Source organism: Falco cherrug, chromosome 11, assembly GCF_023634085.1.
Source record: "Falco cherrug isolate bFalChe1 chromosome 11, bFalChe1.pri, whole genome shotgun sequence".
NCBI classification, from domain to species: Eukaryota; Metazoa; Chordata; class Aves; order Falconiformes; family Falconidae; genus Falco; species Falco cherrug.
In genome coordinates, this window is record NC_073707.1 from 23752575 (window position 1) to 23780485 (window position 27911).

Genomic DNA, 27911 nt, shown 5'->3' on the forward strand with positions numbered 1-27911 from the left:
GCACGTGGATAACCCCAGTGTCATTCTGGTGACCACACAAAGATTATTTAGATAAACTCACAAGTTTATTTGCAGTATAAACAGGGTATGATGAGAACCAACCAACCAACCCTAGCAACCCACTCATTCTGTTTACTTAGCTATTGCTCCTGAAAAACAGAAGACGTGACTAAAGCCCTGTCAGGCATTCTTTTTCCATTTGGTTTTTAAAGAGCCTCCTAATTCAGGGGGCCTTTTTTGTCCAGTTATGAAACCTTTCATTATACTAGCACTCTGCTGTAGTTTTTTCTCTAGCAGAGCCACCCCTCTTCCATTTGAAATTTTGGACTGTGATGATCCTGATGTCTTTAAAGCTGTCGACACAGCACTGAAGAAATACAATGGAGACAAAGCAAGTGGTAATCAATTTGCTCTATACATGGTGATGGAAGCCAAGAGAACTGTAAGTAGACTTTGTAAAAAAAAAAAAGTTGGAATTGTTTATGCACTCTGAATCAGATTATCTCCAACTTGTTCATAAGAGAGCAAGCATGACAGCTAAGTGTCTTCCAAAAATGCTTTAAAAATATCAAAGAAATGACTTGCACAGTAAGATACTCGTTACCATGACAAGCAGTGATGTATATTATGTTCTTATCAATGGAACTATGTGTGCTGGTGAATTGCTTATTAATGCACAGACTAAAGAATAGAAAATTTCTATCACTAATACAATTTGTCTTACTCGTCCACTCTGTTTTCTCCTTCCTCTGTCGGGAATTCAACCCCTTTTCATCATCAGTAAGTTTTTTTCAGATGAATGGCAAAACGACACTTACTAAAAACCGTGAAGATTAACTTGACTTGGGAAGAGCTGGTATCACACATAAAAAAGAAGGACCTGATAAAATTTGGCAATACTCTGAATAATTTGATTGTGAATATTATTTGATTGATGCTAGTCCTGAGTCACAGATCTACCTAAAAGCACTAGGTGGTATTTTAGTCAAATAGGGTGACAGCTAAAATTACATTCAAATAAAGAATGAAACATGATCCTTTGCCTGGAGTCCTTCTGTACAGTGTTAATCTAACAAAAGAGTTATTTACCTCTGAGAGTCATACAAAGATGGTATTACCATAATAATGACAAGCATTACTTTACTTGAAAACAACATTAGCATTTTTTTCTACTGGATTGGATTTTCAGATGTAAAACACAAGAAACCCAGTGTCAGAGAGAATATTTTGCACTCCAAAATCACAAGACATTTATTTTACCCAGATAAAAGTTGACCTCAGAAAAGGGACATGAATTGCTAAATGCCTTACGGTAAACTACCCACCTTTCCTGGCACCTACCCTCTGGTTCTCCTGTTTCAAACTGGGGAGATTTTAGTATATAGTGACAAAAACTAAAATCTGGCAAACCCTTTATACAATTTAATATTAAATAAATGAATAGCCCCACTGTCTTCACTGAACTAACACATCCTTAACAATAACCAAATGCAAACATCTTTATATCAGAGCTGTAACACCACCCTCCTTTTGCTGATGTTCCCAAAGGACAGATACTAGTTTCAGTATTTTATCTTAAACAATGTTCTATTTTTAGAGAATACATATTTGTTGCAATTATTATTCATCTTTCCTTCTCTAGATATCCATCTTTCCTTTTCTTAAAAGATCTAGTGTGGAAATCAATTGTTACTTTAAATCATTGATCTGACTATGATAAGTAAAAAACAGAAAAGGAATCTTCCATAGATTTCCTCATTTCAATATTCTTTCTCTAAAAAGAATATAGATTTTACTCATCACTAGTCTCACAATGTTGAATGCATTAATTAAATAGCTGGTTATTACATATTCATGTACATTCATTATTGATAAGGTAATAAAACATAAAAGCTGACTGATGAAAGACTGAACCTGCCCCAGTTAAACGCATAGCTGTTCATAATAATAATAACAATGAAATAAATCAACACAAATAACCTACAGAAACAATGTCTTTCCTCAAGTATTTTGTTTACTCACTGAGCTGATTTATTGCAGATTTAGAACACTGTAACAGAGAACAGAATTTGGCTCTTTTTAAGTCCACATCCCAGATAGTATAATCTGATACAGCTCCATAAATGTCATTTTATACTTGCTGAGGATTAAGTCCATTAGATTTTTAGAGACCCAGTTCTCAAGTACAGCAACTGCCTGTGTTTGTATTTGAAAAGGCACATTGGCAGAGCACTTTTAGTGGCTGTAAAAGATTAGTAACTTCTAGCTTTATATCTCCTCTAAAGGATGAACCGCAAAACTTGCAGTGTGTTAATGTCACCTGTAGGCACAGGCTCACTCCATTTATGGCAAGGAGAAAATGCCACCTACTGATTTATCAACATCAGAAACACTTCCACTGGCCAGGCCAAACTTTGCTTATAACTTTGTCTGTATTTCATCTTATGGGATTCCTGAGGCTACCCTCATGAGCAGCTCAGCTTTTATTGCCTTTAGGAAAAGTGCAGGCACTGCCAAAGGCTGTCTCCAGAGCACATGCCCTCCTTGCCCCTTTCCATGAGTCGGCAGGGCAGCATAAGTACCCTGTTACCACAGAGTAAAGGCAGCTTGGGCACTGCCAGGCTGCCTGAGGGTTGCTGGCTGCTGTTTCTGGGCTGCCTGTAGAGTTGTACAGAAGGAAAGTAGACAGTTCTGGGGGGAGGCCAAGACTGAGGGAGTCAGACAGAAACACAGTCCAAGCTGGTAATTACGCTAACTATCCAAGCACTAACCCAAATTTGCTTATTTGGAGTACATTTGAATGACAGTATAAAACCTAACCACTTCTTTCTGGTTTTAAAACCCTTGGTACTACAAGTTAAAATGAAGGTAGGCAGGCATACCATTTCTGTTGTATCAACACGTTGTAATTGTAGCTAAGAGCTCAGTAATAAGATAAGTCAATTATTGAACTACCAAGATTTGGGAGACCTTGTATGGACACCAGCAGCTAATCTGAAACCATTCTATAAAATAGAAGGTAACGAATGGGTAGTATTTACCTTTTGAAGTTCTCATCTTTTCACTTGATTTATTACTATGCAAATGCTGACATGTATATTGTTTTTATCCAGGCAGGTCCTGACACACAATTCCATGTGAAATACCGAATACAAGAAACCACTTGTACCATTGAGGAAAACAAACTCTGGCAAGATTGTGATTACAAAGCACTTGCAGAGGCTGTAAGTATCTGTCCTCTTTAAAAGTTCTCTGTACAGAAACATCAGCATAACGACTAGGACCGCAGTTGCCTGGGAAAAAATACAGTAGAGAATTTAACTTTTTTAGCTGCATTGTTTTTGAGAGCCTATAGGACTAAAGTACAGTACAGAAATATTTACTGCTCTAAAGCTAATGATTATAGTTGTAAGTTTATCACCATAATCCTGAATATGTGCAGAAGGGAACATTACAGTGCTTCAATGTGAAGGTTCACAATAAATTAAACATAAAATACATGCACTGTGAGAGTGTGAGGGCTATAAAACTTTCTATTAATTATGTATAATGGAAACTTGCACAACCAAATTGATTTCAGATCTGCACCAACAAAAATACTGACATGGAAGTCACTGTGGCAGAAAATTTACCAGAGCTTTTTGCAGTGCAAAGCATGCCTGGCTCATGCTACTGGAGAGCAGCACCTAGCTGAGGTATAATTGAGGCACACACAGCATGCCAGAACACTGCACATTTCCAGTCACTGCTATTTTACACAGTACACGATGCAAAGAAAGGGATGATGTTGATATAATATCATTTGAATCAATGTGAAATGCCATGCTCATTGCTGCGTATCTTGTACTAGCAGAGAGGAAATTAGGTAAATACACAATTCATATAGACTTTATTTATGAGGATGTGTTCATTTCCATTATTCTGACTGTAAATTCTTCACTTAATTAACACACATCAATCATGATACAAAGAAATCTTTCAAATTATCTGCTCAGTTCATCCCCTGCTCTCCTCACAATCAAAAAACCAGTCCCTTTTCCAGTAACAAAACAGCAAATTAGACATTACTACAAATGTATATATGAACTTGTTCCCCAAACTCAATTTGCAACTTTCAACTTTATTCAATAGCTAGAGGAATATATAGCACTGTGTTTTCCTTCACTGAGTTTAAGACAAATGTCATATGTTTTTACAGACAAGAGGAGAATGCACAGCTCAAGTTCACGTGAATAATGATGAAAAAACAAGTAGTGTTTCACAAGATTGCAAAATTTTTCCAGGTATGTAACTGTCTGAGGCAACATTCAACAAGTATGTTGACAAATAAGAATAGAAAAAAAATAATACTGAGACTTTCAGGTACTTTTAAAGGTAGGCACTCCTTATCACTCTATTCAGACATTTATAAGTAATCTTTCAGAGGCAACTACATGTTGAAGATAAAATTTCACTTCACTGTTACACCCATATAGGCTAAACCAGTGAAGAACTGGCAGTTTCTGTCTAGAGTAATGAAAACTGGCACATGCATGTGTAGTAAGTTTCTTCAGACACTGGAATGATACCAAGTTAAAATGAATTTGCCTAAGACCAAAAGCATATCAGTAACTTAGAAACTAGATACAACTTGTCACACTTATTTCTGTCCTCACTTATTCAAGTATAAAATTGTGCCAGAAATTATTAGAAAAAAACTTTATAGGACAAAATTGTACCTTAATTTTCTCCAAACTAAAAAGAGAAAAAAAAATTCATTTACAAAATAAAATTCTAGCAGTGATGTAATTATATAAGAGACTGTGATAACTTTTACACCTTAACAATAAGCAGTATTACATTTCTTGCCTATAACACATGCATACATGACTATTATGTTCACATAGTAGTTTCCTTTATTAGAAGGAGATCGCATTGTTTTAAAGCTTTGCAACTAAGAACTCTAAGTGCCTATGCCTAATGTTCATGTAAGACATATCCAAGCTAGTTTTAAAATATCCATCTAACTGGTAGCAGGGAGCTACGTGCATATTAACTAACGACATATTCACCATGATTTCAGGCATGTTTGGCAGCGTATCTTTGTTTCTTGTTCCTAGTTACTTTGTTTTAAGCTTAAACGACTACACCTACAGCCAGTGTCCTGGGAACTGCAGTACACACAAACGCCACGTTCTGCTGCTGAATAAACCTCCCCCCCCGCTTGTTCAGACGCATTTGTAGGGCAATGGTGACATCTAGTTGCCAGTAAAAGGTGTGTGAATGCCGCAGAGAACGCACGGGAAATTTGCATCTTTGCTCAGAAAACTGAAAAACATAGATAAATTAAAAGAATCATATATTGAGCCTACAAAGTTTGCCTCTTCTTACCAAGTTATAGCAACTCTGAAAAAAAATACACATTTGTTCAGCACTTATGAAAATGCTGAGACCATAGTCAGTTTAGAACTGGGTGTACAGTTGTTTTACTATCTCCTTTGTGATTACTGCCTGAAAACATGGTCACATTTTCCAGTAACATGTTTCTATTTGTCATTACTGAGTCAAAATAAGTGATGCTAGAAATATGAAGGGCCAGACTTTGTTGAAGTACCCCTTGGAGAGCTAAGACTAAATAGTATTGCTTAAACTGACACATTCCAAATGTACAGAGGAGCCAAATCAAATCAAAAGGATTTGAACAGAAAGACTGAAACAATAGATTCTAACTGGTGAGGGATTTCGCCACCATGTTAGGTACCCTACTGTTCAGCCTTCTTGGTGTAACAGTTTGATCATACTGATCCTGATCTGGTTTCCTAGCTGGTGCAAGCTGGCATAACTCCATTAAAGCCAGTTTATGCCAGCTAAGGATCAGGCACACAAATTTTACTTCAATTCCACAGAGACCACATATTGTCCCACTTTCATTCTCAAGCTCACTGAAACATGAAATTAATTTATGTACTGAACTATAAAATTAATTTATGAAAATCCAATCCATGATTACTAGAAAGGAAAGAGAGTTAATAGGATTAGTTGTAGGAAACAGAAGTTTGAGCATCCCTGTCAAGCTTGTGTATCCACAGCCAGTCCAGTTGGTTAAGCTTGAAGGTAACATCAAGCGGTAACTGGCAGCCGCAGTGACTAGCAGGGGGAGTTCAAACAATACAGCACTAGAATAGTTCAGCTGCAGTCCCTAAGGAGCTCAGTCAGAGCAGTTCACATGGGTGAGCCAAAACACTCCTGTCAAAGTCCCCACCCTGAAACATGGTGAGGACAGTAAGCAGCTGCACACAGTGGGTGAACTTTGAAGAATCTGAGGAACACCTCTCTAGTTGTAGCCATCACCGGCTTTTCCCTGATTGAATAAGGGATGACCCTTCCCTTCCTTAATGGCGTCAAAATTACATGCAAGATTTTTCAGAGATTCAGTGACTCCTGAACTCACTCCTCTGAATGAAGTTCGCTGCTGAAACCGTGTCTGGATCTGAACGTCATGGATGGCCCCTACCACCACAAACCAAAGCATGTTTCTAAATACAATTAATGTCTTTCCAGGCCCTGAAACTGAAATGTGGGGTTTGATGATCACTCCAATTTAAAGCAGGAAAGGTTCTTGCTCATTGAACCTATACTCTCATTCCCAGATAGGAAAAATCAAAACCTGAGGCTGTTTTACAGAAAGCTCTATATTTTTTTTGTTTGTTTCTTTTCCAGCTACGCCAAGGATAACACTTACTGACGCTACATGTCTTGGATGCTTTCATCCTGTATCAAGTGACAGTTCAGAAGTGTCAGAAATTCTGAAACAAGCCATTTGGAAGTTTAACAGGCATAGTGCTGAACCTGCACTTTTTAAGCTTGTGGAAATAAAAGAAGCTAAAAGACAGGTTTGTGTATGATTTTTCTCTAAATTTTACTAAAACAAAAGCCCCCAAACCAGGCACCTTGGTTGTTTTATGTACATGCTTCTCTGAGTTTAAGGTGGCTTATATTTGATAATAAAAGCATACAAAATGCATATACAGTGCAGATCCAGTAATAATTCTCTTCATTTATAAGAAATCACAAATGGCTACCTACTGGATTTTCAGAGCTGTCAACTTTACAAACTGACAGTAAACATGTTTTCTTTATCTGCAGTCACATCAAACCAGTGTTTAGCACCAGTTTATTTGCATTCAGTGCTAACACAGGCATCTTGTGTCATCTCAGATGCTCTCAGGTATTCTACTTGGCCTCTCCCTGAAGCTCCAGCAGGAGCAGATCTCTCCTAGATTCTGTGCCAAAACTGCCAGCCTGCACAGATGTCTCATATACTCCACAGCCTTGCAAACAGCAGCAGGCACCTATGTTTTTGCAATGCAATAGGACCCATACGTCAGCAGCTGCTATACACTATAGGATGGGTAAACCCCATACAGGAAAAATGGGTAAGAAAACCAAAAAGCCAGCATGGCACTTGCTGAAAGACTTCTGCACACAGGAATATCTGCTTTGCAAGAAATGACTGATCAGGTCACAGAAATTCTGTGTCATTTGGTATCCCATGCAAAAATTATTTCCCTGTGAAAGGCTCTCCTATGGAATGGTGCTGCTAGAAAGTAAAGTTTATTTGGTTTGTAACTAGTATATAACCCAACACCAAATACAGACCCGTTTCTTTGAACGTGTATGTATTTACTTAGCCAAAAAGCATCTTCTGGTCTCGTGTCAATTTGACCCATGATTTGATTCAAACTGTCCTCTTTCTGTTTACTGATAGCAATGATCCTCTTAGCTGAAAGACAAGCTTGCACAACATTTAAGCCACATGACAAAATGCCACAGACAGGTAACAATCCAGCAGCTAGAAAGAGAACCAACACGTCACTTCTGGCCAACAGAGACTAGTCAGAGCCCTCCACTTTAATTGATCTGGGATGGAAAGTTTCTATATTTGATTCTTATTTCCCCTTTTTAATCCAATGCTACCTGACCCAAACACCATGACATGGAGAGATTTCATGGGTCAGAAGCAGTAGCCACAGTGAGGAAAAGTGAACTGCTTCCTGGAGAGAAATGAAATAAAGGGTCACAAAGCTGGACAAAACAGCAGATGGGGGAAGGTAAAGCCCAAGGCAGACACAATTATAGGTAGATGATAAATGCAGGACACTCAACAACAAATGATGTCAGCAGTATAAAGTTACATCATTCAGATACTGTTTTACTATGTCTCATGCTCAGGAACATAGGACTTGCCAAGCTGTACTAGGGTAGTCATCTATCTAGACCAGCTTCCTGTCACTGGGAATAATAAGTAACAGACACTTTGGAGGAAAGTGCAAGAAACCAAGCATTATGAGGCTGCAGACTTCCTAGGAGAAGTGGAATCCAAATAAAAAGTGCACTTCTAATATATACATGACTTAAGTTTACTTTTTGTATCACAAGGGCAAGATTTTTTTTGCTGTCTGAATACTCTGTGGCTCAATAACTGCACAGTGATTTGATGGATGGAAGGCATGAGAAGAGTAGTTTTGGTTCCTTTGCTGATCACATTTAATAGCTTAACTTCCAAGTTTGTATTGGTTTACATAATGTATCTCCTCAATATCTCTTCCAGGTGGTAGCTGGATGGAATTACATAATTAAATATGAAATCGAAGAGACTAATTGCTCCAAAGAACAATTTCAAGATTTAACTCCGGAGTGCAAACCCACTTCTAGAGGTGTAAGTCATTTTCAAAATCTGTTTATCAAGAAAATATCATATTAACAAATAATCATTGAGATCTGACTCAAGAAAATATTTATAGTCTTGCTTCACTTTGTGAATGAAGCTTAAATCCAGGCTTATAAAGAACTGTCTATTTACGCAATTAGAACATCTATGTCTTCTACTGAATCAGTGACTAAGGAAGATGACCACTGAAATGTTTACCAATTACTCTGTAGAATCTAACTGGTCTCACCCAAATAACAAATCCCTTGGGAAGTTCCTATCCAGATATTCAAGGAGTTACTCAGGTACAACCCAAAAAGTGATTAAAATTAACACTGTTTTTCCAGCTTAAGTCATATTTTCTAAGAAAAGTAAGTAGCTGAATTATTACTTAACCTCTACCACAGTCCAAATAAGAGATTTTAAAAAGAAATTTATTAACACACATACTTTAGCTAAACAGCATTACAAAAACCAGGTACATCCTCAGCTTCTCTGACCTGGAACAGAATTAACTGTACCAAAAAGAGGGTTGCTGGGTTGCTCTCTCAACCAGCCTCCTGAACCAGTTCACCAGGGGGTCAGACAAATGTTTCTGCATATGCAATATAGAAGGCAGGGATGCAGAGTCATAATGAATAGTGGTGGTAAGTGTCAGGGGAGGAAACACAGGAGTCCTGACTCACATCTGTTTCAGCTGTTGCGGAAGCACACTGTTGAGTGTTACATTCAAGAGCCTCTCCTGTTCAAAAATTACTCCTTGGATGTCTCAAGAATGTTTCAGAATATTTTCGAAGCATTGATCAAAAAAGGAATGAATGACAATGTGGTAAATAATAGAAGAATGAGAATCTGGCTAGCTGAAGCAAATCTCTCCATTACTCATGCTTGCCCTTAAACAAGTTGCTTAATATGCTTGAGTCTGAGTTTCCCAACCTGTCACCTAGAGGTAATGACTTCTGTCCACCTCATGTGATGCAGGAGTGTTACCCCATTCACATACTGCTTTGATCACACAGGGTTTGTGGGATTAGCTCTTACTTATTTCCTGATCTGTTAAGCAGCCTTGCTAATAGATCACCAACAGATATGATTAGAATATGATATTTCCATACCTTGGAATGGCCAAATTCCATGGAAGTTGTTTCATTCCTTTATTTAGCTCTGTACTATTCATTTTGAAATAGGTGGGCCAGAATTGCACCCTGTAGTCAACATGCATGGGAACCACAGAGCTATAGTGCAGCATGATGCCTTATCTTTAAACTGGATAATAAGCCTTGGCATTAGTTTTTAATTATTTTTTCTGAACCACTACTACGCAGACTTTTTTACAGATTACATTTTCTAGTATCATAGCCCTAAGATCCTGATCCTGATTTGTAATAGTCTTCCTTCTTATTCTACAGTTGATTAGTTTATTTCAGTTTTTGATAAGGGACTTTACTGAAACCTTTTCGAAAATCTATGTATACTTTATCATCAGGTCTCTCTACCCACTTTTGTTTATGCTTTTGAAGATTTTTGACAAATCTGCAAAATGCAGCTTTGGTTTACAACAAACCCCCCGGTCTCTCCTTGATGCATTTATGCCCCCTAGTTCTTTATTTATTACCATTTCTAGTCACTAGAATGCTACAGACATCAGTTTTATGGGTCTATAACCGTTTTAAAAAAATAACAGAAACAACATCTGCTTTCTTCCAGCACTAAGATATCAAGGCAATTTTAAGGACGTAATCTACCACAGTTCCTTTAGAACACCTGAGTAAATACTAGCAACTTAGTAATGTTTGATTTGTTAATTGCCTAATCTTCTTTTTGGTCTTTACAGTTTGAGACAGAAATTCCAGTGAGTTCTCCATAAAACAGATTTCTAGCTTGTAAACCTCCCCATTTCCTTCTGTAATGAACAAGTAAACTAGTTCATTTAGCTTCTCTTTTATGGTTTTATTTCCTCTGAGCAGTCCTTTTGAACCCTGATCATTTATTGGCTCTGCAGACTGTCAGTCTTCTTCCTCCTAATATACTGAAGGAAGGAAGGAATCCTTAGTAGTATTCTTGACTTATTCTGTTATCAGGAAGGTATGAGGATGTGAGTTTGTTCATTTTTCTAAATAACAAGGAGCTGTTTTGCATTTTTACTCCAGCGTGTAGGTAAATGTGATGCCAAAGCATATGAAAATCTTCATGCGGAGATCGTAGATATTGCAAACCAATGCACATTTCCAGGTATGGCACAATCAACTGTAGGCACTATCAATTTTAAGATTTCTGCATTGTCAGGTTTTTTTACAATTGTAAAAAGACAAAATAAAAATGCAAGAGATGAAAACAGATAATAACTGTCTAATAAAGAGAATGTAATCCTTCTGGGACCAAAAAAGCACTGCTTCTCAATGGAATATTACCACAGATTTTTTTCACTTCCTACAAGTATTTCATATGTAGTTGGAAGTTACATTTTATCATTTGTATCCTGCCCTATTTCTGACATGGAAATTAACAGATACAAACTGAAACAGTATAACTGTCCTACAAAAATTAATTCGTTTTCCACCACAATTACAAGCAAGCTAATATCACGTTATTTAAATAAGTTACAGCTTCTAACTTTCCAAAGAGCTCCAGTGTATTCTTTTGAAAGGCAAAGGAGCCAAGGACTTCAGATTTTGTCCAAAATCAGTAATTAGTCTATTGATCCTATCATCATTTCATATTGCATGGCTATACTTAGATTTAGTATGTTACAGGCTTATCCCCACCCAGCCCGCCCCCTGCTCCGAGTATAAATAAATCACTTAGAATTTACAAGTTCATTACAGTCAAACGGCCAAATGGTTTTCTTACTGTCACTTTTTCTTCCAGACATCTATTTAGACACAGATTACAGCAGCTTCAGAGCTCTAGAAAAGGGAGTATAGTAATACTCCATGTAGCAAGTGCTGCATTCTCACACATTCAGACTTGTTTTTCTTCAAGGAATGATAATGATATTCTTCCACACACTCATTCTTTGTTAATAAAGTGCACCTCTTGTTTCACCTGAATCAGGTCTTTCCGTACATGAAGATGTTCCCTCTCTTCATTTGCTAGCTATCCACACTTGGTACACACAATTTTTGTTTCTATGAGAAAACTGTGTGATATTTTGGATGATAAGCATCCAATAAGGCACTAGGTGCCAATGCAGTGCTCTTTTAGATAACCAAGATATGATAACACTGATCATACAGAACTCAGAGACATTTTGGTTTCATTTGACAGACTCAAATTGCAGAAGGCAGGGTTTTATTACTAACTGTCCTCCCAGCCTTTATCTACATTGAATCTTTTGTTCCTTAGATCTGAAATCTGTTTGTTTCTTTCAGTTGAAGATACAGTACTTCCTGCCATTTGTGCTCATTGTCCAAAGACTATCCCAACAGACAGTCCAGAACTGAAGAAACTACTGAAGGTTTCTATGGAGAAGTACAATTCAGAGAGCAATGATGATTTCTACTACAAAAGTGGAGAAATAGAAGCAGCGACAGTTCAGGTTGGGATACACCACAGAGATGAGGAACAGACATGGCAGTGTTATTGGTCTAAGCTGAATGCTAGCTAAAGTTTGTATTTAAAACTGAAATAGCGGTAACTGAAACATCCATGCAATTTTTCTTGCAAAATTGTATTCATCTTGGCTTGCATTCAGAAGTGATTTAAAAATTTCCCATCTCTTTTTTTTATTTTTATTTTTCTTAACACTATTTTAAGAGCATGGGAAGAGGGCTGACTTACGGTATCTGATTTCTGTACATCTACCCCACTTTTTAACAGCTTTTGTAACATATCACAGACTTTTAAAGAAGAAAAGATTTATTAGACAAAACTACCTACTTGATCCACCACACCAATACTCTGTATGTTATTTTAGGCACTGTTCACCCTACAGTAGCTGTAGGCTCCAAGAAAACAGGCTTCCCAATTTCCCTTAAAAATCTGTTAATTTATATACTGATTCTGCTACTAGTAATACTCCAGCTAGATTCAGAAGAGAACATCTGTGCATCACTTAAAATACACAGATAAATACAGCTAGAGAAAGAAGAACAAGGAATCAAGAGGATAATATTGGTCAGCATTTACATTTGCCTTGTTTACTGTCCCAACATATCAAAACAGAGATTTAGGGCAGAATTGAAATTAAGACAGCAGAGTATTCAGAAAACACTTCGTCAATGACAACTCCTGAGCATGAGGGATACCATTGGAGAAGGCACTGAAAGCACACCAGAGTATTTTCTGAATAGCTCATGTTCTTTTGCTCGTAATACCTGTGCGTTTTCTTTTTTAAACCTGTTTTCTTCTTTCTCACTTTTCATATCATGATTGGTATTAACATGCACACATTTTTAAAACAGAATTAAGAGAGACAGAATTCCATGCTTTGCCTGCTGTCTCTGAAGCAAGATACGTTATTTTGCGTTCTGTAAAAAATACTAAGAGAAATACCAGGCACATTCTTGAACCCATGCAGTTTCCCTCCTTAATGCATTCGGGAAATACATTCATTTTCAACTGAGCCTGTTTATTACACTTCATTTTACTCACATTCCACTCTTCTTACATCATATCTGGCTCTCTGTAATGGTATCTCTAATGATTTGTTATTAATGAAATTACTACAGGCATCCAATAAAACAAAGCCAAAACCGTGGGCCTGATATTATTCTGACCTTTCTGCTTCCTTCAATTTCAGTGCTGCATTTTCTGAAATGGGAACTGAAGTGAATTGATTAGAAGCAGACAGGTTTGCTGCCAAATATTTTAATATTGTTCTTAACATATTTGTCCCAGTGGTCAGGACTTGTAAAATATAAGTAGTATATATCTTTCACATCTTTCCTGTGAACCTTTTTTACCACAGAAAGCCTTCTTGCTAATTTTTCAGGTGGCTGCAGGACAAAACTACCATTTAATATTTGCAATCTGGAAGACAAACTGCTCAAAGAAAGATTTTGACAAATTTAATGAAGACTGTGAAGCCGCATCAGACAGTGTAAGTAATGATGATATTCCTAACTGTAATGCTCCTAATGGACAAATTCATTTGCCCCAGAAATTGTAAACACAAGTAAAATCACATCCTGAGTTCAGTTAGCTCTTCCAGTGCTTGTTTCAATAAGGACACTGTTCTGTTTGTAATCCAAGCTAGTGAAAATGTTAGTAAAACCTGAAGCTTAAACTGAGTCACTCCGACTGCAGGATCAGTGCTCACTGCAAAATGAGAGGAGTTTTCTTCTGATAATAATGAATCAAAGAAAAGAGGGGAGGAAGCTGGTGCAAAATTAAATAGCTGCAATACTCCTGATTCTGTGGACCTGCAGCTAAGGAAAACATGAGATTGGAAATTTACTGGTGTGCAAAAGGATGATGTTTCCGGAGCGCATGCTGCTGATACTGGGAAAATGTGTTCCAGACACTGGGAAGTAATGCTGCTAGGGCCAGAAACCATTGGCAAGGGAGTTGGTTGGGAAAGGGAGGCTTTATTTCTCCTCTCTTTTTTCCCACCATATGAACAGTCCTTACCTGTGAGATTTTAAAATCTGTTAGTGCAGGAGGCACTAAATAGAAAAGAACAAAAAAAGCCTTTCTCTCTATCTCAATTTCCCAATTTTAATAGGAGAAATACCATCAACAAACAGTGTTTCTTAGGAATACCGTGAAGATTCAACAGTTAGTGCTCCAAAAGTGCTGGAGATGATAAATCCAAGTTTTCAAGATCCAATCTCTAATCCAGAGTTGAATTCAAAGGCTCACACAAGCACGCTATAACCTCAAAAAGCTAAGCAGTCATATGTCCAAAAACAGAAGTCTCCATCACTAAGATGGATTAAATATTGGGGCAAAGTTGAGGTAAAGTTCCAAGTATATTTGTACTTAAATGTATTATCTAAAAATCATAGGATTTTTCACACACAGCTCTCTTCCTTTCTGTCTGATCTTTTGTTGCCTTAACACATTGATTATTTTTTTTTTGTCAACAGGCACCACTGGCATGTGAAGCAAACATTTATGTGACCACATGGGAGAATAAAACCTTTCCCCAAGTTAACTGCTCTAGAGGACGGTCAACGGTATGATCCCTCTTTGTTATACACATCATCACAAGCAGAGCACAGAACAAAGGCAGTCATTAAATTCTTTATCCATTCCAGATTATCCCATATTTTGTACCAAAAATAAAGGAAAACATAGTTATTTTAACAATCTCAGGAATGCCACACTCGCTCACTCTCTAACCTCAGCAACTTGATGCATCGAAGGCAGTTTCCCCACAAGGTGAAGGACTAGGCAACACAGTGATTATAGAAACAAAGGCAACAGGACAAACAACATTCTGTCTGTTGACTACTCCTTTGCATTGTCAGTTAAGCTCTGAAGTATCAAGCCTCATCAGCTCCTTTGAATTACTATTCATACTAGGTTTAAAAACTGAGATGAAAATGTATTTGGCAATGCAATAATTATACCCTACAGATTTCAAAAGCATCTGCAAATCTCTTCTCGTTTCCTTCCTGTCCAGCTCCACAACTAATTAGCCCTGCACATGGGTCAGTTTGAAAATTTCAGAATGGACTATAAATCTTTTTTAGTTCTAATGGTTGCCAGTTTTTAAATACATGCAGGGGCTCCCATGCTCCCCAATGAAGAAGAGAAGATATGCTGAGTAAAGTGAGATTAATTTGCATTCATAATCAATAACTTCACTGTGCTCAGCACCTTCATAACTACCTATTCATTCATTGTGTATCAACTAATAAACGTCTCCTCTTTGTTTTCACTACAGTATTGTATCCACATCAACTTTCAAACTTAGCTCTGTCCCAAACAACTCTAATCTGCAGCTAGATAATGATCAGACACTTTGGCGGACAGAAATGAAACCCGTGTTGGATAGTGACTGTACACCATGCATTCAGTCTTTGTTTTCCAGTTGAACAGTGATGAGGAAACAGAGATTACTTGATAACAACTGAATGTTTCATTATTATCAGTTTTAGCCTATATGTGTTATTTCTAAGCAGTGTTATGAAATACAGATGTCAAATCTAGAAACAAAAAATTGAATAGTTTCATTTCATATAACAAAACAACCCAGATCTTCTGTATATTCATTTTGAGACTACTCAGAGATGCTCACCTTTAGCATAAATTGGTTTTACACTTCAGAGTGTTATACTCTATCAAGCACAGGGACATTTAGTTCTAGAAATCAACTGTATTGTTCATACATTAAAACCAGTACATGTTTTTCTCTATATAGTATCATACCCATGTTAAACTAGCAAAATTTCAGTGATATATAAATCATTTTAACATATAACTGCCAAAACTTGATTTATTTGGGAGGATGTTTATGTTTTCATGATTAACACAAATAGAAAAGATAATTATTTAGTTTACTTTAAAAATCTGATATCATATTTTTGCCAAATGACTCATGTACTGCAATGAGCCAACTTCTGCATTTCCCAAATCTGAAGCTATTGTTCTTGTTCATGTAACAAATATGGCTGTTATTGCAATGTTTTTTAGACTGTATTAGTAAGGCGGCCTCCTGGATTCACACCTTTCCGAAGCTTTCCTGTGCTACAACAGCCCACTGAAAATTCAAGCTCTGATAAAAATGAAGAAAGGCAAAGACCTGGCAAAGAAATGAGAAAAGATGGTGGAGAGGAACCAGAAGGTGAAGGTGAACCTGAGCATAAACATAGGCATAAACACAGGCATGGATATAAAAAGGATGGCTGACAAAAGGCATAGGCACAAAATTGGTCGTAGCCACAGAACTGGCCATGGATGTGGGCATAAAAAACACAGTAAAAATGGTAAACGTAAACATCCAAACTCCAAATCCTCTGAGGAGTCCAATGAAAGGGTTTTTAATCAAAACTAAAGCCTCCTATTATTCAGTGCTGAAACATCAAAGCTAGTTAATCCAGGGGTTGCTAGAAAGGAAACCAGTACACTAGCAGAACCACTAATTCTTTCTCATACTTTTTTATTTAATGGGTTGCCAGATCGTCCAGAATCTCATGTCCGCAGATGTCCTGGAAAGCCATGGAAACAAATTACGGACCTTCCAGCTCCTAGCTTTCCCAGAGAATTCACAAATGAGGATCTCTTGCCTTCCACAGTAGAAAACATCAATCCAGCAACACAAAACTCAACTCCTGAAAATGAGAAACTCTTTGATCTCTCAGATGCTTTAGTATAATTCAAACATTGTAGGATCCTTTTCAGAAATTATACATAGAAAAATAAGAAAAATACTGCCTTTTGAAATGTATAAAATGTTAAGAGATAAAAGCTTCTATTCTGTTAGCTAAGATACTCAAGTAGGTCACCAGTATTTCTGGGGACCTAAGACCATGCAGCAATATTCTGTATTTGCATATATTTGCAAAGATGTATATCAGGCAATGGCACCAATGATTCAGAACCAGTCTAGCAAAGGGACCAGGCAAGTCAACAGCCTTCTGCTGCAGAAGTTAAAATTCTATCTCATCTGCCTCAAGTTACTATAAGCACAAAGTGAATCACTGCATCAAATCTCACTGTATTAAGTTTAGAACAATGACACAGAGAATTTCGCAGATTACATGAAAAATCTCAATCAAATATGGGTAAGACAAAAGACAGCCAATATAGAGCAAAGATGCCTTTCTTAGATATCTGAAATAATACTTCTCTAATTTACTGGAGTGAATCTTTTAAAGAACAAAATAAAACAAAGGAACCTGTTTTACCTTTCAATTTCTTTACACAAATTAGTTATTACCACCAGTCTATCACTAGCAGGTTGTTCTGTTGAATCAGAGAATGGGGACAGCTGAGAGAATCCTAAACGAAGCAGCTTTATTATTCCCTATGTGTATTATGTTAACTACACAGTAGAGGCACTAAGGTTGACAGATTTTCATGTGGCAGAGGTACACATATATTACAGATCAGATGACAAAATCTGATGACAAACATGTGAATTACCTAAAAATTGCCTGCCTTTTTCCATTATTAGGTTGTGCATAATTTAGAGACTGGACTGAATTTTCTATTCTGGATATCTTCTAACAGTTGAGTTTTTGGTAGGATACATCAGCTAAAGAGCACCAAATATTTTTGGCAAAATAAAATATGTTTTCCCTCTGTATGGATCAATGTATGCAATGTATACAATCAGAAGGCTTTATTTCCTTTCTTTCTGAAAAACAAAGTTACCAATGTTTTAGAAGTCATACAACCTAGCTTGAACCCCATTTTAAGGTAAGATATAAAAATAATAGCACATGGAACTATCACAAATCAAATCGTGCCTTTTTTCATTTCATTCTTTTCCTTGCAGGATAAAACACAAAATCTATCTTTTCTTTTTAGCACATGACAAGTACTAAACTTAGAAGCTAGGCAAAGAAAAGCCTTGAGAGTTCCCTTTACTTGTTTGCTTCTTTTCTTTTTTCTGAATATTGACTGGTATGATTTTGGTTATAACTGGGAACTCTTTGTGTATGCTGTATTATTAAAAGAGGTACACACTCAAAACAGTTTTTTATTTAAATTACTGTAGCAAGTAATTAATGCAAAATTACAATAAAAGAAACAAAGATGCAGAGATGAGAAAAGTTTTCTTCCCATCTCCGATCGCCCTCATCTGAATGAAAAAAGAGCCATTCTCGACCTAGTCTCCCTACAGAGCATACATGTATGACCACAAGTAGTGAGACATAGTCTAAGTGGTCAGAACAGGGTAAAAAAAGCCAAGACTCCTAGATTCTTGACTGCCTTGAATTGACCACATTACAGTGATGATGAGAGGTTTCATTAATGTTTGATACAAAGACAACAATTTCAACTACTTCTTTTTATAAGGTACAAAAATAATTACTCTAAAAAAAATTCTGGAATAAAACCCTACATGTTCCAGTTTAAAAATTTTGAAACAGAATGTTCCGCTATTTTTAGAACGGAACATTCAAATTTCTCATTGACACGTTCCCACAGAAAGCTTTAATTATAACAAAACAGCACTTTCTGATAGAAAAATATGCTGTCAGAAAACTACTGACCAGGCCTGTTTCAGATCTACTGCTGAAGAGCTGTGCAAAACTGCCAGTTTCTCCCAATGCTGAAATCATGCTGATGCGCTCCAGCCTGTGCGTTGCAATGCTTGGTGAGTACTTCTCTCCTTGGCCAGCAGACGGCAGATTTTTTGCCACAGGGGTTTCTGATCTTGGAACCAGAGTTTTGTGATTGCCAGGAAAGGTTTAGTAGGCTTAACGTTCAGCATTTCTTCTGAGTTAGTAATACTGCAGATAAAAACACCACAGCTGTGCAATCTGTTTTAAATATTAAGCTCTATCACCAGAGCATAAAAAGTTTGCCAGTTACTATAAGAAAGGTGTATAAGTAATACTCTAAGTGCAATTTCATGAACATAAAAATTAATAGCTCATTCTGCACCAGAAAAATTGCATTCTTACTGATACAGATAATCGGAACTAGGAGCCTGGGGTATGAAAATATGTCTGTATTAAACCTCTATTCATGATACTGCTGAGATATAGAGCCACCTGATGGCCATTCTACAGCTGTCTGGATTTAATGCGTTCTCTCTTTTGTTCATTCCACCTGTGATAATGAGACAAATATATATTTTAACTGACATATGATAAATTCCTCAGCTTTACTATGGATGTCCTCTTGGTTTCTTGCTATAATTCAGACACGACCTTTTAATCACACTTGGCAATTCCAATCATCCTTTAATGCTGTGTTCACATAGTGTAACTAGCCATGGGAAAGAGATGGTGCAAGCACCTGACAACAGAAAATGGGGAGCATTAAGGATGAACACTGGCATTTGATAAGACATAAAAGCCCATTTGTTCCCTTGTTTTCTCAAGTCTTTCAGCCAGCAGGATAATTGCTCCCAATTTAGGAATATCAGCCCTGAGGATAAAATGAGTGTAAGCAGCTACAGAATTAGAAATTACAACACTGCACAGTCAATGTCATATAGACAGAGCTGTACCAAATCCAATGTAGAAATTCCTCAAATATTCTTAAAAAAACAATAGGAATCAATATTTTCGATTCTGTGACCAGCTACTCATGCACTACTCTGATTCTGCTGTATTTACAAGACTACATTAATATAACTCAGCTTACACAGTTTTAATTAAAGTTTGAAGTTGATTTGGCAAAATGTAGTTAATAACACAATGTTTCTACTTCATTCTAAAATAAGAAGGCGACTGCTTTAAGGAGGAAAGCGTGAAGGTTTTCCTAATTGGGTAAGGCATCTTGCTACAATGAACACTAGTATTACTGCTGCTCCTGAACTGGTTTCAAGCTGCTGCTCAGTGAAAACCCAAACATAAACTCCAGAGGAGTAACTTCTATCAGTATGGAGTAACCGGTATTATAAACCTGATAGCTACTATTTTCACTCCTGTCATGAATACTGATAGTACTGAACTGTGGGTTGAATATCTGGTATTAAACTACTGGTTTCACACAGCAGACACCTTGCTGTATCAGTTCAGCGAGTCACAAAGAATCAGAATTCCCCGCAGAATAGAGAGTCATGCCAAAGAAGTGTATTTGTTTTAAAACTGAAGAGCCTGAACCGAAAATATATTTTACAAAAGGGCACTGTATGAAATCAGTGGATGGCTCTCCATCTTCCACTGGATATACTTATACAGGAGCCCTAACAGACTTCTTGCCTTGAAATAAAAAAGTAAGGGACTAAAGAAACAAAATTGATTAAGGCAGGGAATGAATGAGGATGTACCTTTTATCCAGGGAGGACGTATTTTTAAACTGAAATGTAGATTTCTATAAGAAACTCAAACAGTTGGCGTAGACAAGAATGGAAGATTATTGATTTCAAGAGGGGAACATAATGCTCATCAATAGACCCAGGGGAGGTATAGCATCTTTAAAGAAAGACTTTGACCTACATGCCCAAAACACTATAGTTCAGTACCTTGAAAAATCCACCAGACACAGGTAAAAAAATTTAAACAATAAAGGAGTATTGGTTTATTTCTTATTCTAGCCCTTAAGCATGTCAGCAGAAGTTAATTCCTTGCCATTCAATCCAATGGAAAAAAAAATAATGCCATAAAATATCACAGGGAAGTAAATCTATTATCACTGAATTCTCTCCATTCACATGCCAGCTCTTCTACTAGCTGTATATTAACTAAAAGCACAGTAATGCTCACAAAATTAATAAAAATCAAGGGATATAATGGGACATAGCTCAGCTCCCCAGGAATCAAGTGAGTACTGGCAATATGCTCTGTACAAAAAAAAAAAAAAACAACAAAAAAAACCCCAACCAACACACAAACCAAACAAAAAAAAAGTTCTAGAAGGTATCTAGATTTCAGACTGATTATTTAAGCAGTCTTGTGACTGCTAAACTAAAATCTCTTGTTTGAGTGCAGAGGCCTGATTTAAATTTGTGCTGAGAAGCCTGTGCTCCCATTAACTTTAAATCGCATTGCAGGTACTCAGCATTTCTAAAAATCAGGCCTTAAAGCACTCAGCCAAAGCCTATGGTGTAAAAAAATGATATTATTTGGAAAAGGCTGAGATGGACATTGAGCAGCGCAACAACTCCTTGCAAGGCTCCTTGCAAGCAGAGAAAGGTAATTATGTGCAGCATTAATCCTCTAATTACCTCTTACATTTTGCAATGTTTTGGGAATTGGTGCAGGCCCTGACATTAACCACAGAAGCACTAGTGGTGCAACAACTTCTTTTCCTGACCCAAATACAGAGATTATTATGTTCTGGGTAATGTTTTGCCATACTTCCTTAATCTCTTGACCACTCACACGATATAAACCAGATGGAAGAAGCAGGAAAAACAAGCATTAACTACAAGACTGTCTCTTCAGAGCACAAATGAATGGACAGGTTAGTAGATTTACAGACAACTCCTCTTCTCTGTTTAGCTTCAGATCGTTACTTTTCTATCATAAGACAACCAAGATACCTCTGGAACTTTCACTAAAGTTGACAGATCTGTTGGTTGTCGCTGACAATCCAGCATAAGAATAGCACCAATATGAAGGTTGTAATGCACCTGCACTCCACACACTCAGCACAGTGAATCAGCCAAGACATTTCTTTATTAGCACTCCTGTAGCTCTTCTCTTTTTCACTGTAAATACATATCAGCCACCATCAATTGAAACCAATGAATACATACACTATTGCCAAACTTATGAGGATAACCTGTCAATTAACAACACTGTTGTTCTGGCTACCTGTTTTTGAGAATGAAGAACTACATTAAATTCATCTAAGACTGCAACACTAACCTTCCACTAAATAGTTATCTAAGGCAACTACATTTTAGTCTGCATAGGGACTACCCTTTCCTTCTTGAACAATTACTCTACAAAGAGGTGTTTATTACACAGTCATGCTTGTTTAAATAATCAGCTCAGATCTCTGAAGAACCCAAACTAGTTTGACTCAGTTCAGTGAACTCTTCTGAAACGTAGCACCTAATGTTCAGTAACACTCAGTCCCAACAAAATTATTCACTCCAGCAAGATACCAACAATTGTTTGGAGCAAAAGATGATTGAACCCCTTGCTAAATCACAATCACCTGTATTGCTAGGGGTTCCATCATCATGAATTAAGACCTGATCTTCACGTGTGCTGGCTCAAGGCACCAACGCAAATCTTAACAGGATGTCATCAACCACTGATGGCACTGAGGACTATAGTAAATTAAAAGAATGGTTTTGAACACTGCAGAAAAACTGTCTGCGGCTAATGAGCCTGACAAAATTAGTCTGAATCACAAAAGGAGCCTGACTAGTAAAAGTATGCTTACACGGCCAATTCCTCATAACATACATTTGAAATGGCAACTGATGTATTCTGATCAATATACCTCACCCAGTGCCATTCACGACTGGGAAATGGAATGTATGAGCTAAGTGCTATAATCTCAAAGAAGAACAATTTCACAGCAAGAGACTGTAATGCTAAAAGAAAAATTCTGAATCCCTAATACACTTTTATTTATTTACAGCCTGAATTGCTGATTCTTGAGCAAACTAACAGGCTGACATAGAAGAAATTCACTCTGGCCCAATCTTCAGAGTTTGCAATAAATAGTGAAATGCCATTTGCTAAATGGTGATAAAGTGCAAAACAAGTAATTGTGAAGAAGAGCTGTTCTATCCAAGCACAGCCAATAACACAGCAATTAGACAGTTAAGCAGTATCAACATACTAGTACCAACATAGCTAAGACAGCGTTATCACTGCCTCTAAAGGTTGTTGCATTCTCTTCAAGGCCCCACTATCAAACATGGCAGGTGTGCTGGGTTTGCTGTGCCGGGCATGTGGGTTCAGTCACCTCAGAAACAGCCAAAAGACTGAGAGAAGGAGCAGGTGGAGGACAGTAAAAAGCTACAATATGTAACATGCTAGACAGACATAGAAATGGCAACAGCAGCTTTTGGATGACTGTTTTGCAGATAATTCTGCAACAATCATGAAGAGTCTTAGCCTACAAAACTCACCCCATTAAAGAGATTCCACAGAAAGCATGTCTGATGTCAGTTCTGTGGTAAGCATTCTTGAGTATCTAGTATTTACTTTTCTGTTATTTATAATACATTTTCACTCAAAAGACGTCTACTTAGATAAAGGTGACAAATAATTGATAAAAGGTTGATAAGAGATCAAGTTATCATAAAAATCTTACCACAAAAACAGTTTCACTTGCATTTTGAAAGGTTTCACAGCACTGCACAGCTAAATGTAACTGACACATCTTCATACAGACAGAATTCATCAGCTCAAGATTATGCAGATTTTTTTACTACCACTTTTTCTTCTTGCTTATCTACCGAGTTTTTTCATAGCTGTCTTTACCCAGGGTAACAATATTAAAGCCAAAATAGCATTAAAAAGCAGCTATCTTGAAGCAGCAGTGAGTATTTTCTAAATGATAAAGTCACTCTTATTCTCTTTCCTTTCTCTGCAGTATTTCCTCCTGAAACCATGGGAGTACGCTTGCTTGCTCATCACTCTTCCTACCCTAAACAACTGAGATAGCTTTGTTCTTCTGCACCAGCAGCTCTGCTCATGAACACTGACACTGAATTTCCTTTTTTAGACAGCAAGGACGCAGACTTTCTTCCTCTTCTCCCTCCCTATGCCTCCCCTCCCCCACCTACAGTCTTTCAGTGCCCTCATCTTACCTTCAACAGCAGAAGAAATCCATGCTGCAGTTTTTTTCATTGTGAGCGGCTCTATGGCAACAGCAGGTCTGAGGCAGCAGTCCTCTACAGCTCTTACTTCTCTCTCTCTCCTTCTGCATAAAGATACACAGTTTGTTTGTCCAGTAAATTAGCAAAGACAATCCTGATGTGATATAAATTAGCAAACACATATTTCAATGTGATTTCAGAAAAAAGCGTGCTCCCAGGGGTACAAAGTTATATTCCCAAAGAGCTGAATGCTAACAATGCAAATGAATAATAGTAAATGAAGTCAGAGAAATCTTTTTGGGTAATAAACTGTAAAATCATCTTTGTGATAACTCAAGCTTTCTTGGACAGATATGTGAAAAAAGAAAAGTCTGAGTTTAAGATACACAAAATATCACATCCAAATGAAGTCCCAAAATTCTTAAGTATCTTGCCATTCTTTGACTGAGTCTTTGTTATTTACACATAAATGAAATCAGTGGTTTGGTTCTTAAATTCCTGCTAAGATAGAAGGGATATTGTCACACAAGATCTTGTAGTCTTGTAACCCATGAAAAAGTGTATATCAGAATATATTTAGAAATGCTAACACAAGCTACAGAGCACAAAAGAGCAAGCAAAGAAAAAATACCAGTAACTGGGTGGTTACCAAGTACTATAGTATCTCCCTGCTTAGAAACTAGGATTTTTCTGACTTTGCTACTTTTAATTTAATCAGAACAATGAGCTACAAATAAACGTTGAATATAATAGCAAATAAGCAATTCCCTCAAGACTCAGAAACAGTTATTACCAGAAGCTCTTAAAGTACCTAGCACAAGATAAAACTACTTTGAGTAGAGGCACATATTTTTCTTTATTTATTACAAAAAATCACCAGAAAATTATAATCTAACCACTTTCAATACATGCATGAAGTAAATGAATCCATGTATTTCTGTAATTCAGCATGAACTCTCATTTCTGTCTTCTACTGGGTAAAGAACAAAGGTTTCTGGCCACTGTCAAATGCTGTGACATGACATGTTAAAGTGCATGCCCTGCATTAGCACAAGCAACACCACAGTTACACCTGGCTAAAATAACGTGAACACCTGCATCCTGTCTGTGCTTGCATCAGTGGATGTCCGCACTCACTTGTGTCAGTGGGCCCCATAAAAACATGGGCAGCTGTTCATGAGTACAACCTGAGAGGAAAAGAATCAATTCCCTACTATCCTGCACCTCACATGTGCATTTTTTTCTCATCTGGCCAAATTCAATTAGCTTACAAAATAATATATAATAGCATCCTGAGATGGGTTAAAGCATGAGCAACTGGGACTAAGGACTGGCCAACAGAGGTTTCATAAAAGAAACCCCAAACAACAGAGCAGAACAGTCACAAGACAGTTTCTTAGCAGCATGCTTGGCAGCTTCAGCTCCATGGGCACACATTTCAGACCCAATCACGACAATAGCATGCATCTGTAACAGTGTTGCAGAGAAAAGCCTTGTGATGTTTACATTTTTCATCCAAAAATATCTCAGAAGGATTAACAAAACAAACAAAATTATTAAACAAGTCACAATGTTTACCTTGATTAATTGTTTAAACTTTTACCCTGGTAGTCCCTCAGCTTTCCACCCAGAACTGACACTTTTGTAGGCTGAAGCACAGCACATAAAGGAATTGCTCCTAGCTTTGAGCGGTTTAAAATCTAAGAGTTCCTTCAGAGACAGGAGATTATAATTTCCATTTTACAGACAGGTGAAACAAGGGCACAAAGCTGAAACTACTCATCTACAAATTCATATTAAGCCAGTAATCAGTGACAGAAACAAAAGCTCAGGGAATCTGATCTATAGTTACCTGCAGAAATGAATAGTCTTTTACAAAAAGTAATGTTCACTAGAAAATTTTCAGTTTGTAGAAACTAAGATTTACCTTGAGGAAATAATTCTGACTATGAGCTCATTTTATTAATGGAAAAGTATTTATCTTTATTGTTAACACTTACATGCTGTAACAGGCTCTATAAACTGCAAAATACTGTTTTGGAGGTTAAAGTGTTCTGCTAGAGAAGGAAGAAGAGACTTCAGTTAACACACAAGGCCAGATATGAACAGAAAGTGTTTCTGTTAAAGAACAGTGAAGTAATTTCTATGATATCTTACTCTTTCTGTTTAGGGACATACATGTTTTAAGTGTCCAGACAGCAAAGGCCTGTAAGACACTCATACCAAAGCTTTCTGTGCAATGCTGTATCAGTTGATAAAATCTAGCCATTTTGTTGCCACTAATCTGAGATGGGCCTTCATAACTTGTAGCACCGTACATAAACTCTGACAAGCACAGTGTATTTGCTCTGACATCTAACAGCACAGTTTGGGTGGGGAAGGATAGAGTTGCATGACTAGGTCTCATCAGTCAGGACACAGACGCGTCTATCAAGGCAAGCATATCTACAACATACTTTAAGATTATTATTTTTTTACCACAAACTCTGGTCACGTGAATATGCCCTTGTAAATTCAAGCAACTTATTGGCCTTTTTGGTGTTTTCATCTTGGGCTTGGTTCACACGCGTTAGTTCCTCCTCCTAAGAACATAGCACTTACCCTTTTTTATCAAGGGGCAAAGGTACTCAAAACTAAATGCAGAGTATAGGTCTGCCTGTAGTGGCTGTTCCAAAAACTAAACAACCAAGATCAGTTCAGCAATTAAAAGCCTAAAGCATCGTCAGTGGATTCCAGACTGAATAACCATGAGAATAAATAACATACATGGTTGGTTAACCAATATCTGAAGGAAAAATGTTTTCTTCAAAGAATGCATAGGCTCATATTTACCTTTCTCTCAGAATCGGAAAAAATGTTCTTTGAAGACTGTATCACAGAAATATATGACAAGCACTATTTCATGGTAGTGCCAAAGTCTTCCAATTGACTTAAAAAAAGAAATGTAATCACAGTACTCTGTCAGGATGTTATCAGCAGCTGCCACCTGCTTAATCTCTCTAGCTTTCTTTACTTTTGTTATAGAAAGAACAAACTCTACCCTGAAAGTATGCATGTAACTTCTATCAAAGATTTCTAAGCCTCCTACCATTACTGACCTCCACATTTTTCAAGCATTTGTCCACACGTAACCTCTGAGGCAAATACAAATATCACCCCCAGTTTACAGAGGGAAAAACCGAAGAGCAAGAAGAGCTCTCATTCCAATAAAAGTCAGTGGCAAGTCTCTAATAAAAATCTGTCCAATTTTAGTGCTAAAACTACATGTCTGCGGTCACACTGGGAGCCTTTAACACAACAGAGGACAGAGCTAAGCTGACTCCATGTCCTGGGCCTGACTACAAGCCTTAAAAACTGCAAAGAAAGAATCTAATTGCTCAATCAAGGAGAACATTCAAGACTTAAAACTAAAAACTATTGAGTTTTATAGCACGCAGAGGGCTGAAAGACTAAGAAATTCATAGTAAGAAAAGTGTATTTCTGTTTCAAGTATTTGGGTTGGATTTTATTGTGCCAACATTCTTCTTATTACCAGAACAGATACTAAAATTACAAGACCACTGTAAATGATACCATATGATAGGTTTTTTACTTCTTACTCATTTAAAGAATCAACAGTAATTTACATACTTCCTCTAAAATAGGAAATACTGATTTTCTAAAATTAACACTGTTTTTTTATTAGGAGACCAATGTAATGCCAACTGTAGTAAATGGGAAAATTTTCACAAGTTCAAAAGCTACTGGATGAAACTATATTACCTATAATAAAAATAAGAAGTATTAACTTCTTTAGATTTTTGATCCTCTGAGACAGGGCTGAGAATTCCAGGTTCCTCTGAGGCCCCAGAATATTTCCACCACTTCCTTTCAGAAGCAGGTTACAAGAACTTTCCCACTGTATAAAAGAAAAACCATCTTTCT

At 37.1% G+C, this 27911-nt stretch overlaps 1 protein-coding gene and 1 long non-coding RNA gene across 3 annotated transcripts; one reads left to right on the forward strand and one right to left on the reverse strand.

Annotated features, from left to right (window-relative positions):
- The first annotated feature begins 132 nt into the window (after positions 1-132).
- On the forward strand, positions 133-17478 carry KNG1 (kininogen 1). Of its 2 annotated transcripts, none has more exons than XM_027804252.2 (11): positions 133-442; positions 3114-3224; positions 4199-4283; positions 6700-6872; positions 8591-8698; positions 10840-10921; positions 12061-12227; positions 13623-13730; positions 14719-14808; positions 16271-16421; positions 16756-17478. In XM_027804252.2, exons 1-11 carry the CDS (start codon positions 248-250, stop codon positions 16950-16952), a joined length of 1467 nt encoding a protein of 488 aa, XP_027660053.1. In that variant the 5' UTR covers positions 133-247; the 3' UTR covers positions 16953-17478. The 2 variants fall into 2 exon arrangements, with proteins under 2 accessions (XP_027660053.1, XP_027660052.1); XM_027804251.2 differs by having other exon boundaries at positions 134-442; positions 16271-16427.
- On the reverse strand, positions 16864-27714 carry LOC129737090 (uncharacterized). The gene is made up of 2 exons (XR_008734537.1): positions 23979-27714; positions 16864-19038 (listed from the first exon to the last, which is right to left on the reverse strand). It is a non-coding gene; the product is annotated as an uncharacterized LOC129737090 (long non-coding RNA).
- Between the last annotated feature and the right edge of the window lie 197 nt (positions 27715-27911).